Source organism: Oryzias latipes, chromosome 2, assembly GCF_053564925.1.
Source record: "Oryzias latipes strain Hd-rR chromosome 2, Olatipes_Hd-rR_3.1".
NCBI lineage: Eukaryota > Metazoa > Chordata > Actinopteri > Beloniformes > Adrianichthyidae > Oryzias > Oryzias latipes.
In genome coordinates, this window is record NC_136238.1 from 13,257,955 (window position 1) to 13,271,492 (window position 13,538).

Sequence of the window (13,538 nt, forward strand, 5' to 3'; positions counted from 1 at the left end):
CCCCCTAAAACACAGTCCAAGGAGGAGCTGCACATCTTTCTTTCAACTTTCTAACAGAATCAATTATTATAATCTTAACAATTTTGACAATAAAATCTGTTTCTTGCATCCATTTAAAGTAGTCAAAACAAAAGAGGAGCTTGTAACTTGCAGCCTAAAAGTGATTCTTAATGAATTAAACATGAATATAATTTACCAACTTTTTTTCCTTTTGATTTTCTTTTGGCCCCAATCCTCATCCAATCACCCTAAAGTCTCCATCACTCTCCATCTGTCTCCATCTTCGTTACCACCGGCCCTCCTTTGCGCTCTGTGCCTGCTGAATTTAAATTATATTTCAATCTCTTTCATCAGTTTCCTTCTTCTTCTAAAGTGTTCGTTCAGGATTACCGGCATCACCGGGCGCTACGGTTTCTACGTGACGGCCCTGGAGTGGCTTGCCTGAGCTCGGCTCTGTTTTCAGCTTTTCCAAATATACACCCAACCATAAAATCAGCTGCATGCCGTGTTCCCGCTTCATAGTCTCTGGATTTGGCTCCATAATCATGTGTGTGTAATACAAGCCCATGCAGGTGAACAAACTAGCTATTACCAGATAAACTGAACTGAGCCTGACCTCGTCACAGCGGACTGCATGGTTTTTCCAGGAATGTGCTAATTTGATGCCTACGAGAAGAAAAAATGCGGTTTTTCTGTTAATTATGAGGTGTTGGAACATAACAAAATATTTCACAGGAGGTCAGCAAATAGCTGGTGAAATCACCTAAAAAAGCATATTAAAATGTTTGCAATGTAGGTTAATTGCTGCTTAGATGAACTGGTTCACTTAATTCAATGCAGGAATTACTCCTAGGGATGTTCTGGTACATTCAGTTCTATATCTCAGATTTCTACAGGCCTCAACTAAAGCTTTTAAATGTTAACATTTATGACGACACAGTTAGGAAAGAAAAAAAAATGAATGAGTTGGACTTGATTGTATATATGAAGATAAAAAAATAGAAAAAGTTTCAAGATTTCAAGACCAAAAAGCAATAAAGCCCTACATTACAGTTTTTCTCAGTCACTTTAGTACAATCCTCAGATCAGAATTGAAGTTTGCAAATACGTGTGTGTATTTCTCAAAACAATTTGTACAAACAGCAAAAACACTATGGATTTCTTGCAAAAGCCTGTAACTTGCTCAAAATCTTTAGTTCATCTCTCAAAACTAAGTCATTTATGTCATTGAACATGTCAGTGCCATCAGAAAGTCAAGTCCTTGTGTCATTGTCTACGAACAAGACAGTCAAATGACTTAGTCATGTTGTCAAAATAACTGTGTAATAGAGGGAGGTTCTGATTTAAACTATGGCTAAAGTTTGGATGACAATTATTGTAAAATGTAAATTACACCTTTTTTGTTTGATTGCAAGAGACTGGACAACATTCACATTTACACTTTTATTGTTCATATAGTAATTTGTTGACAGACCATGTCTTACCAACATAGAAAAAACCCACTGCAGTAACACAAAGGGAAAAAAAAGATAGGACAATATTCTGTACAACAGTACAGGCAGTGCAGTAGGAATTGGTGTGGTCTTCCGACACCTCTTGTCGTTCCTGTATGTTAGGACACAAATTCTCATCCACATCACAGCGAATATCCTCTCTTGCAATGCAGCGAAATATGTTTGTCACATTATGACAACTTGGTCAACCATTTTGCAGTTAATGACTTATACGATGAACTAATAGGTGTTTTGAGGAGTAAGACTGTTGCACAGTGAACTATATAAGACATTTTGATCAACCTGACATAAACAGTTGATAATGTAGCAGAGAATTGTACATAATCATTTGCATGGATGTACCAAAGCATTTGCAACTTGTTCAAAGAAGTGAGAAACTGCTTATATGATGTGCACAAGTGACATCATGATGTGAAGATTAAACAAATAGTTTTGGGAATTTCATTCTGATCTGAGAATTGTACTAAAGCGACTGAGAAAAACTGTAATTGTTAAGCACGGTGGTAGAGGGTTGATGATTTGGGTCTTTTTTGTGACCCCAATCAAATAAAGTTGGAGAAAGAAGTTGAGTTGTGTAATACGTCCTCGAAGAGATGAACTATAGTGACCAAGACCAAATCTTGTGGGTGGTTGAAAAAAAAATGCTGTGGCTAACATGCTAACGCACCAAATTAGCGCTTCGAACAGCACTGATGCAGAGATGAGGAGTTGGTACCCCCCACCGCAACATGGTGCCTCAATAAATGATTGAAACAGGAAGCCTTTTAGTCTTTGGCTGATTATCTAGCACATATGCTCCTGTGGGGGCTGTGGGTGTCAAAGCTGCAGAGAAATTTGAGCGGAAGAAGGCCTGGAGATATGAATTCATTACTCAGCAATGAGAATCTGCCCCTATAACACTGAGAGAGACTAAGACGGTTAAAAACCAAAAAGAAAAACCAGAAACTGATCCAGGAAGGGCATCAATAAATGTGTTCCGGATGAGAATGTAAGAAACCTGGAAGGAGGCATCAATATCTAGTGGACACACTCATACTTTTAGCCTATTTCACATTAAATTGACTCCATTAAGGGTTTTTTTCCATGAAAGGAATTCAGCGTTCGACCACATGTTGAACCCTTTCAGGTGAGATCCGTCAACGTGGCAGAGTGACAAGCCTGCAGGAAGGCAACTCAATGAATAGTTCAAGGTGCTCTTTCATTTACTGCCTTTACCTCCATTCAACACCAGTTAGGTGAACATTACCAACATGTGGTTGTACAGTGGCCCACTTGCTTCATTTTTCAACATTTCATTTTGATTTCTGAAAATTACTTTGGTTCTCTGTATTCTGTTGTGCTTTTTAAATTGCCGTTGCAATCTTTAACATGTTTTTGTGTTGATTAATTCGTTGTTGTGATTTGCCTTTCAGGGCCATCGCATGTTAAAGCGATGGATCCTGATTTATGTCAAGTGGGGGGAAAAAAATAAAAATAAAACGGCGGGAGTTTGCTGGACGTCTAGAGCTGCAGGCCCATTCTGAGCGGGCCCTTCTGACAGAGGGGTCGAAACCGGACACTGGCTTAAAGAACCCCCCCCCCCCAAAAAAAAGCCTCCGCGTTATCCTTTTAATCCTGCAGGCGGAAAATCCTTCAGCGTCTCAAAATCCCAAATTGAAAAGCATTTTTCGAAAACTTCTGGCATTTAAAAAAATAAAAGCACTTACATTTGTACCAGCAGTTGTCTCAATGTGATGACATGTCTCTGCCTTCTCCTGTTTGCATTGAGTTAGGTTGCCCCCTAGTGGTTGATGGTGTCCATTACAATATGAGTAAGCAGATTCAGAGTACATGAGAATTACCAACCAAAGTCTTTTCTCTCTGGTGTGTAATTGTGAGATGTGTGATGTTGTGTGTTGCAGCATGGGAGCACGCTCTCCTGTGTGCAAGTTGCTCCGCGCAACCGCAATAAAAAAAAACAAAGTGTTTGAAAAAAAATGGTCTTCCACTGTCTTTTGTTAGCCTGTGAGGATCCCCAACACACGCCTGAGATTCCAGCCGTCCTTGTTATGTCTGCTGTCCAACAATGCAATGGGGGGGACGGCTGTAGTCTAAACAAAGCAAACAAGAGCTGAAAAACAATGCGCCTCATCAAATATTGAGCTGAACACGGCAGAAAGGTCGAGTCTTACAAGCAGACGCTCCTCCAGACACCTGTGTACAAATGCTCTCTTGGGAGGAAATAAAACATGTCACCCATCAGTCGGTAAACAGATGATGCAGCACTTCACTGACAATAGGGCCATGAAACTCATTTCAAGATTCAAAATTCAAAATTCAAGAAGAACTTTATTAATCCCCGAAGGGAAATTTAGTTGCAGTAGCAGCACTAAGGAAAAGGGGGGGGGTGGTAAAGACAAACACAGACACAAAAAATACAGAGAGTAGAACAGGACAAAAATTGAGTAAAATACAATTTGAAAAGTGTAGTCTGTGACTAGAATTTTCATGTACATCCGAGTCTGCCAGATGAGTTGTGGAGTCTAATGGCTGATGGCAGGAATGACTTCCTGTATCGTTCTCTGGCACAGCGAGGGTGTATGATCCTGCCACTGAAACTGCTTCTCAGGTTGTCCACCTCCCTGAAGAGGGGATGGGAGGGATTGTCCATGATGGTCCCCAGTTTAGCCAGTAGTCTGTCCCCAACCACCTCTTCCAGCTTGGCAGGCTTGAGGCCAATGACAGACCCTGCTTTCCTAATAAGTTTGTTCACTCTGTTGGCGTCCTTTGCTTTGATGCCAGCACCCCAGCACACTGCAGCAAAGAAGATGGTGCTTGCCATGACAGACTGGTAGAACATGTAGAGCATCCTGCTGCAAACATTGAAGGACCTGAGTCTCCTCAGGAAGTAAAGTCTGCTCGTGCCCTTCTTGTAGACGGCCTCAGTGTTTGTGGACCAGTCCAGTTTATCGTCTAGATGTACTCCCAGGAACTTGTAGGACGAGACAACTTCCACATCCGTCCCACTGATACAGACTGGGGGGGGCGAAGACTTTCTCCTGCTAAAATCTATCACCATCTCTTTAGTCTTGGCCACATTTAGCTGCAGGTAATTTTCCCCAGACCACCTGACGAAGCGCTCCACGAGGCTCCTGTACTCCTCCTCCCGTCCATCTTTCACACACCCGACTACAGCTGTGTCATCAGAGTACTTCTGGAGGTGGCAGAGCTCAGAGTGGTACTGGAAGTCAGCTGTGTATGTGGTGAATAGGAAGGGGGACAGCACGGTTCCCTGAGGGGCTCCAGTGTTGCTTGTCAGGGTGTCAGACACACAGCTCTGCAGTCTCACAAACTGAGGTCGGCCTGTCAGGTAGTCCTCAATCCATGAGACCAGGGGGGCATCCACCTGCATCTTCTCTAACTTCTCCCTCATCAGTCTCGGCTGGATGGTATTGAAGGCTGAAGAAAAGTCAAAGAACATTATCCTCACTGTGGTGTTAGGCTTTTCCAGGGAGGAGTATGCTCTCTGCAGCAGGTATAGCAGTGCATCCTCCACTCCCGCCTTGGGTTGGTATGCAAACTGCAGTGGGTCTTGGAAAGGGCTCACCAGGGGTCTGAGATGTGACAGCACCAGCCGCTCCATGACCTTCATAACATGGGAGGTCAGTGCTATAGGCCTGTAGTCACTAGGCGACTCTGGATGGTTTTTCTTTGGCACAGGGACGAGGCAGGAAGTCTTCCACAGCACTGGGATCCTCTGAAGGTTAAGGCTCAGGTTGTACAGATGCTGAAGTACACCACATAGCTGGCTGGAACAGTTTTTGAGTACCCGGGGACTGATGCCATCAGGTCCAGCAGCCTTACGCTGGTTGAGCCTCTCCAGCTCCCTCCTCACCTGAGTGGATGTGATGAGAAGGCCATTTTGGGAGGAGGGGGTGGTGGAGCCTGTTTTTGGGTCTGTGAAGGATGTCAGCTGTGGGGAGGAGGGTGGGGATTTCAGAGGTGCTAATGATGATGATGATGATGGCCCTGGAAGATGAGTGGAAGGTCTCCAGTGGTCGTTCAGAGGATAAATGGGTGGATTGATGAGGGAGGGGGAGCTGGTGTCAGACCTGTTTAAAAACTGGTTTGAATGCCGTGCAGGGCAGCTGGGGGAGGGAGGTGGGGGAAGCTGATGTGTTAATGGCCCTGGAAGGTGGGAGGAAGACCGTTGATCACTCAGAAGAGGAGTAAGGGGACAGCTGGGGAGGGGGAGCTGGAATCAAACCTATTGAAGAAATTGTTCAGCTCGTTGGCTCGATCCACATTTCCTTCGGCTGCAGGTTTTCCCTTCCTCTGAAGGCCGGTGATTGCTCTCATCCCACTCCACACACATTTCTGAGGGTTTTGAAATTCTGTATGATAGAAACAGAACGGTTTCGTAAAAGTGATTTATCCAGCTACGATGTGATGTCAAGGTTGCAATTCAGATGGATCTGTGTGGTGCCAAAAATACACCAGAGTTCTCTGAAAGACCCACTACAATGAAAATTGTTTTTGGCTTTTTCTTTCCTGATAATGGAAGGAACTCTGGATAGGAGTTCCTTCCATTATCAGTATAGGAATTCTGAGGCGAATTTCTGCAAAACTCCTGCCGTTCTGCAGAAACTACGTTCCAGAAAAGGACACAGGTTTTTGATTCTGTCTAAAAATGGCCTAATGATCATTAAAAACCACTGGGAACATGTTTACAATCAATCAAAAGACGATTGGAGTTGGACTTGAAACCAGTACCTTTTAAGAAACTCAGACTCTACGAGCCTTAGTTTATGAAAATACAACTTCAAAAATAAGATATGGACAAAACAGACCAGTTGTTCTTCAATAAAAGCTAACCAGTCCAAGTAGAAACCCAATTAACCAACCATAAGGCACGGCGGTGCTATAGTGATGATAAAGGCTGGTTGTGCAAATTAAAAACATTGACTAAATAGTGAAGTATTGTATTTTATCCAGTATTTCCACAGACAAATTTAACAAATCAACAACAGTTTGGCTGGAACAGACATAAGTTCAGTTTGAACGAGCCTAAAAACTAACAAAGCAGTGAAACATTCTTTCAGATTAATATCAGAGAACCAGGAAAACAGATACAACATCATCACTAGGAGTGGTCCGATATCATTTACCAACAAGATGGATGAAGTCCTACAGGAAACCTGTTATTGCTGCTGTGTATTGACCATTCTTAGGAACAACTCTTTCATCTCATGTCTCAGGACTTGTTTTGTGCTTGTTTTCCCTTCATAGCTTTACGAGTTCTTAGGAACCAACTCTATTTCTTTCCCCCTTTAGAAATGAAGCTGCCAAAACAGGTTTGCACTTTCTTGATTGTTACTTTTGAATGAACAGATCTTCTGGGGGTGGGCTATTAACCGGACAAAATGTGGGACCCATTGGACTTTTGGATGCAGAAAAAATAATGAACACGTCACAGGTACAATGGCTACATCTGTTAATACAATTATTGAAGCAGTTCTCCGGCCGATACTATCCGACGGGGCTCACACTACAAACAAAAGAGACAACACAACAGCATTACCCGAAGCACAACGAAATTACCCGCAACACAACGACATAACCGCAGCAACAGCAGAAATGAGGACTTTTTTTTCCAACCGGCGGAAAAAAACAACAATTCAGTTTCAAATTATTCAGTAGGACGGAGTTTTAGGGCCACCAAAAAAAGTAAACTGACGAGATTATAAACCGTAAATTTACGAGAAAAAAACTCGTAATTTTACAAGATTAGCGTGGAGGTGAGCATACAGAGCAGCAAGTGAACGCCGCGCAGCAGCAGAGCAGAGCGACTAAACTCAATTGAACAGGTGAGCTGAATGTCTATTGATAAGGTTCCAAATGTTTGGAAGCTCATTTGTTTGATTTACAATTTATTGTTTTATTTTTTGATGGTTGGTTTGCAGGATCTCTGCAGCCGTTGATGAAGCCATCAGCTATGCACTTCAATCCTTTTGTCCTCCACCAAAGAGAAGATCTCTACGTTTGTGTGACGCTTCCATCTGAGGAGGAGCACTTTTTGGCATTTTTAACGTTCTAATGCTTATATAACAGACTATTTTCATTTCGTTGTTCTATGGGTAATGCCGTTGCGTTGTTTCTTTTGTATGTGGTGTGAGCCCTGTCGGCCACCGTACAAATGACTGTGTAAATATGTGGACAAACCATGATGTGGCATCACCCATTGGAAACCAGGCATTGAGTTGACCTTGGTATAGTACTGCAGGAAATTAGGTGTTCTTGTTGAATGGATGCCAAACATTTTATGAAGCCTACATGAGGGTTATCTTGCTTGTTCAACAGGCCACCTAGTGGTTATGTAGTGAACTGCTTGACCATAGTTGCTTTTTCACATTCCTATAATAAAGGACTTGTCACACAGCCACTACATCCATTGTGTACATTTTCCATGTAGGAAATTTCGGTCTTTGGTGACACATGCGTGATGTAAAAAGTGGATTCATCATTTGTCTACGTACGAAGATGTCCGTTGAGGGTTTCAATTACGGGAATTCGTTTTATGTATATTTAACATAGTTTATACACCATTCTTAGGTAAATCTTTTGCAATTGTGCGTGATTTATGAAAGATGCGTCGGTAAATTTTTGGCTTTCCACCAAAGTGAATGCGTTTTTGCGCGGTTCATTTGTACTTCTTCTGTGGTTTTAACTTGGTTTATTCATGATACATCTTTTGATATCTTTATATCTTAATGATATCTTTTACGTAAATTCTACGTCTTTTTTCACCTATTCCACCTATTTTCACGTATGACAAATGTTCATTCTAGCAATATGTGCAAAATGTTTCTGCACATATTACAGGCTACCAGTTAAAATGTTTCTGCACTCAACGTGATTGCAACGCAGAGAAAAGCAGCGTTGTACTTTGGTCGAAGTCAGTAATTTGTTGCATATCAGTGCAAAGCCGATATGACAAAGGGATTCACGTTGACTGCGTTAAAATGGTCAAACCGTTACAGTAGGTCATAGAGCTTGGTTATGTAGAATGTGATAAAAGTTTACACAGAAATTCAAATGTTTCCTGTTAAAACTGCATTTTTTACAATCCTCACTTAAGCAAATCACAGTTTTTCAGTAATATCTTCAATTAGCTAACCCAGGAAACAATTTTTAGAAACGACAAGAGGTGTAAAAAAAAAGCTTGACCAGCAACTTTTTTTGTCATTAAAACTTCAATAAGGAAAGAAAATCTTAATCTTTGCTTTGTGAAAGTTTTTGCTGCATCTTTAGTCTTAAGTTGTGCTTGTTTTTTGATGACTTGATGTGTGTTTGATGGAAAACTGATGCCCAGCTGTCGTTGGAAATGTGCCGTCAAAGCTGTCAAAGCAATAAAGACACGCAACATTGACAATCTCAAACCTTTGACCCACCCCCCAAAAAAAGAAACAGTTTTTCTAATAATGCTGTAGACCCTTTTGCTGAAGCCCAAACTTTTGTCTGAAAATACATATTTGACCTTCAAAGTTGGGCTGAAAAGCAAAAACGGTAAAGATGCAGCTACGTAATCTCCGCTGAAGCCTCTTTGACCACAGTAGCTCCTGGAAAATGTTGATCTCAGCAGCCAGATGTGACCGAGTCTCTGCACAAGCTGTGACACTGAATCCTCCAGCAGCAGACGCTGCAGCTTCAGGTTTATTTTTGAGGTCCGGCGTAACCATGAAGACCCCCAAAATAAGCCTGGTGTCAAATGTCTGCAGCCATGTGGAGCTTGGGCTGCACTACACTACCCAAAATGCAGTGCTTCTTAAGGATTGGGGTTTGATTTTGCCTTCCGAACAGATTTTTTTTGCAATGCTTTAATGCTTAAAAATAATTCATTTTTTGTTGCAAAAAGTATCATTGAGTCAATTTATTTAAGAAAAAATTTAAATTTTGTTTACATTTACATTCTGTATCTGCTCTGTTTCTATCAATTTTAATGATTTTATTTTTTTAATTGAGGATTTCATTACGTTTTTTTGCAAAAAGTAAAAGCTCCTTCGCTGAGGAAAGATGAGGTCGTCTTTTTCATGCAACACTTCACTTTCTACAGACTCGGATTTTCCATGCAGGGAATCCAGCTGCGGTGGAAAAACCCAGCGGGAGGAGGAACCACTGTTTCCCCAAACCAAATGCTGGAAAAACTTTTTTTTTTTAAATGGCTACCAGTTAATATTACACTCATATAACAATCGAATGAGTTTATTTCATTGCTATGCTCATTTATTTTTCTATTTTAGAGGATACAATCATCCCACAACAAAAGACATTAGGTAGATTCCAGTTTGAGGAAAAGTGAGATCAGCCTTAGAAATTAACAATTTACCAGCACAAAAAGTGATAATCCTGAATTGCAAAGACAAAACCTGCAGCCAGCGGCTGTACTCACAGTGCTGGTGACAGCTGGCTTCTCAAACATCTCCCTGAGGCTCTTCAGCGGGACATCGAATCTCTCCACGGTCCTGCTCGCCTGCAGCTCCTCTCTGAGCGCCTGAGCGCCTGAAGCCACCTGCAGCCAGGAGGAAACGAAGCCTGAGGTCACGCTTGCCACCTCCTCTCCATTTCCCGATTCAGTTTCTTCCATTGTTGCTGAAACTCAACACCCCACCAGCAGCAGCAGCACCAATTCTCTGTCCTTCACCCTGCTGCTAAATGGGAAAGTTTCTTGAGTGAGGTGAGTCGCAGTTTTCTGTCAGAGAAACCCGTGGAGGCAAAGGCTACTGAGAGGCAGGAAGGGAGAAGTCCACAGACAGTTTTCCCCTCTCCTCTCTGCCCTGTAATTACTCATGTGCACACAGAGGCCTGGCTCTACTCACATGTGGGCTTAGGAAGGCAAAGATGTGCCAAAGAAATGATGACAGCGCAGGGAGGTAAGAGTTGAGAGGACACCATGAGATGTAAAACCACATTTAGGATGTTGAAAAGTTGAAAATCAGAATGGAGATAAGAAGAATGACTAAGGTCTGAGTATCATAGTCTTCTCCTGATGTGCCCTTCTATAAGTATTCATTATCTTTGGTTAGGTTGTAGACTTGGGTCAGTCGGACGGTTTGTCTGCTTGCTACTTGCAAGTGAATCTTGATGCGTTTGACATCAAAATGAAAAGCAACAAACTGGATGAGAACTAATCCAATTACCTTCATTTTGAAGGTGGCATCTAACAGGAAGTCAATGGGTATGATTTTCTTTTGCATGTTCGAAAAAGTGAGCAAACTTGACAGGATGCACAAAAACTGATTGCACTTGTCTATACTAACAGAGTTGTTGGTGCTAAATGGGTAAAACATATGCAATCAATTATTTCGTTGATACAACATACACAAAATAGGCATTTCTCGCAGGAAGCACACAAACTAAGAGTAGCTTATCAAGATAGATTTTTGTAACCCAAAAAATGGGATTTATCCAACATAAAACAGGACTGCAATCACTGTTTTACATCTTTTTTTTGGCACATTGTGTTAATTTGTACATTTTGAAAGACCTATTCTGATAAAAATAGTGTTTTTAACATGTTCTTGTGGCATTTTTTTCATGATGAAGGACATATATAAAGAAAATTAAGATTAAAATTGCATTTCTTAGTATTTCTTTCTTCAAATCATGGTGAGTTAGGAGCAGACGAAATGATGCAAATACTTTGGGGTGCCAAAGGACAAAGTTGCTGGCTTTTGTTTATCCATTGCTGCTAATTTGGAACTTATGAATGAGTCAAGGACTGATACGGATCCAGTCATGGTTATTAAAGCATGCTCTCCAATGTTTCCAATGTAACAATATTACCACGATCAGGTTTTTCATCCATCTGTCCTGGCCTCTTTTTGCTCTCCAAGCTCCGGGTGCTTTGCTTTAGGGAAGCCAATGCCTGGATACCATCTTTGAATTTTTTTTCCCCAAAGGTTCTATTGGCCATCAACAGTGCAGGAACAGGCGGATCAGCTACCAACTGTGGGCTGGAGTCATCTGATCATTGAGTCGTGTCAGAAAATGATGCATATATTGTAGGTAATGAATGTCAGGCATATTGTTACAGCAGCACCACATTCTTTAGTCTCCGTTGCATTTATTAAACACGCATAAACTAAAGTGCGTGGAACATCCTCAGATAAATATTACGTTTTGGGTCTGCAGAACATTTTCTTTTTTGGTTCCAGGCAGCACCTAATTCCATGTGCTGATTGTCTACTCTCTGTTGCATTCATGTAACGTGCACACACTATTTCTAGAGCATGCTAATTCCCCATTGATATATAGCAGTTTACTTACTGAGTTTATTGGCAGTTGAAGGGCTTGTTTGCAGTTCCTGTTTTTATTGTAGAGCAAAAATAAGAACAAAAAAACACAGTAACATTTTCTAATCTGTTTGTTCCCTTTAGGGGTCACGGGGCTGCCAGAGCCTATCCCAGCCACTTGTGAGTGAAGGCAGGGGTATGAAGCATGTTTTGGGACAGTGGGAGGAAGCTGGAATCCCTGGAGAAAACCCATGTTCTCCCCGGACGCACAGGGAAAACATGCAAACTCCACAAAGAAAGGTCCCCCATTGGTGTCCCTGTGACTTGAGCCAGGAGCCTTCTTGTTGTAAGGCAAGAGCGCTAACCACTGCCCCACCGTGCAGCGTTATAGGGAACATTTTGCATTATTATTGCAGTATTATGGTTTTACACCTGCTAAGCTTTGGCCTCATACTCTGTAAATCAGATCCTTCCTGGACAAATCAAGGAAACAAGAAACCTCAATTGTTGTTCCTCTTTACCAGCTCTTCCCTTTAATATTGGCAAGAATACAAAAATAACTTGAATCAAGGTGTTTGGCTCTACTGACCTGTTGAAGAAGTGGTTCAGAGATGTATCGTATCAAGTTGTTACAGATATAATGAGGATGAAAGGAAAAGAGTTGTTACTCATTTGTGTCTAATTTGGCCGAGACGATTGATGGAAATTAATATATAAACACATTTTAAAAATGTTCATTATAGGATATCCTTTCAAACTTTTTTTTTCTTTACTGTTTGTCAGAAATGTCAGATCTCTTTGCAAAGAGGAAGGCAAACAATGTTTGTCACTGCGGGTGAATATGATTTCTCACATTTGAAAGAAAAAAATGACATTGCTTACCTTTTTTTTCACATCAAAACAAGAAGTTTTAACTCTGGATTCCATGTTGTAAAATAGCTTTCTTGTCTTCCTTAATTATAGCTGCAGAGTTCTGTATATTTGGACAACTCTGGTGAAAACTTTTTATCAAACAAAACCCCAAATTTTACTTAAAATGAGGGAGAAAAGTCACAAACTGATAGATTTTCCCTCAACTGCGCTCTTCCGACATTTCACGCTCTGAAATACAAGCCAAAGTCACAGAAGCTGGAAGCCATTCTGCCATGAAAATCTTGACCACATTAGCGCCGCCCTAGTGGCAACTTGTTGTAAAACCTTTCCTCATAAATTGACTTTTATTTTTACATCAGCAAACTAAAAATGTTTTAATTTTTAATGGATTTGTCTGGTCTCTTTATGTGTGGAACCCAACTGAAAATTGGCCTTACAGGCTAATTTTATATGACAAAGTTGGAGTTACATAGTATGCATAATATTAATGGCCGACGAAGTGTGCGGTTATTACTTTTTAACGCAATGTGGAAGCCTGAACGCGTCGGACAGTTGCTTCCGCGAAGTGCATTAAAAAGTAATAAATGCATACTTCGAAGGCCATTAGTCAGCTTATACCATGGTCACTTACAAAAGCAATACATATTAACCAGGTTTTAGTCCTTAATTCTTGTTTTTTTTTTTCCGATTTGGATCGCTTTTCTCACAAAAAGCGGACTACATGTTACACAACATATAGTCCGCGTCGCGCAGCACCACCGCTGCTGTCAAGATTCGGCGATATATATATGCTGATCGTCCCGATGGCTTGAATAAAGCATCAGTTCAGAGAGAAAGTTCACATCTTACCGCTTGTTTTTGTCCAGATGATGAAGCAAAA

General features: G+C 41.3%; 1 protein-coding gene across 1 annotated transcript in view; it reads right to left on the reverse strand.

Moving 5' to 3' along the window:
• Window positions 1-10,152, reverse strand: part of xirp2a (xin actin binding repeat containing 2a) — a 63,102-nt gene extending 52,950 nt beyond the window's left edge. Inside the window, exon 1 of the mRNA XM_023965335.2 lies at window positions 9,943-10,152. Within this exon, the coding sequence (XP_023821103.2) occupies window positions 9,943-10,137 (195 nt within the window). The 5' untranslated portion in view covers window positions 10,138-10,152. The remainder of the gene's footprint in view (window positions 1-9,942) is intronic.
• Between the last annotated feature and the right edge of the window lie 3,386 nt (window positions 10,153-13,538).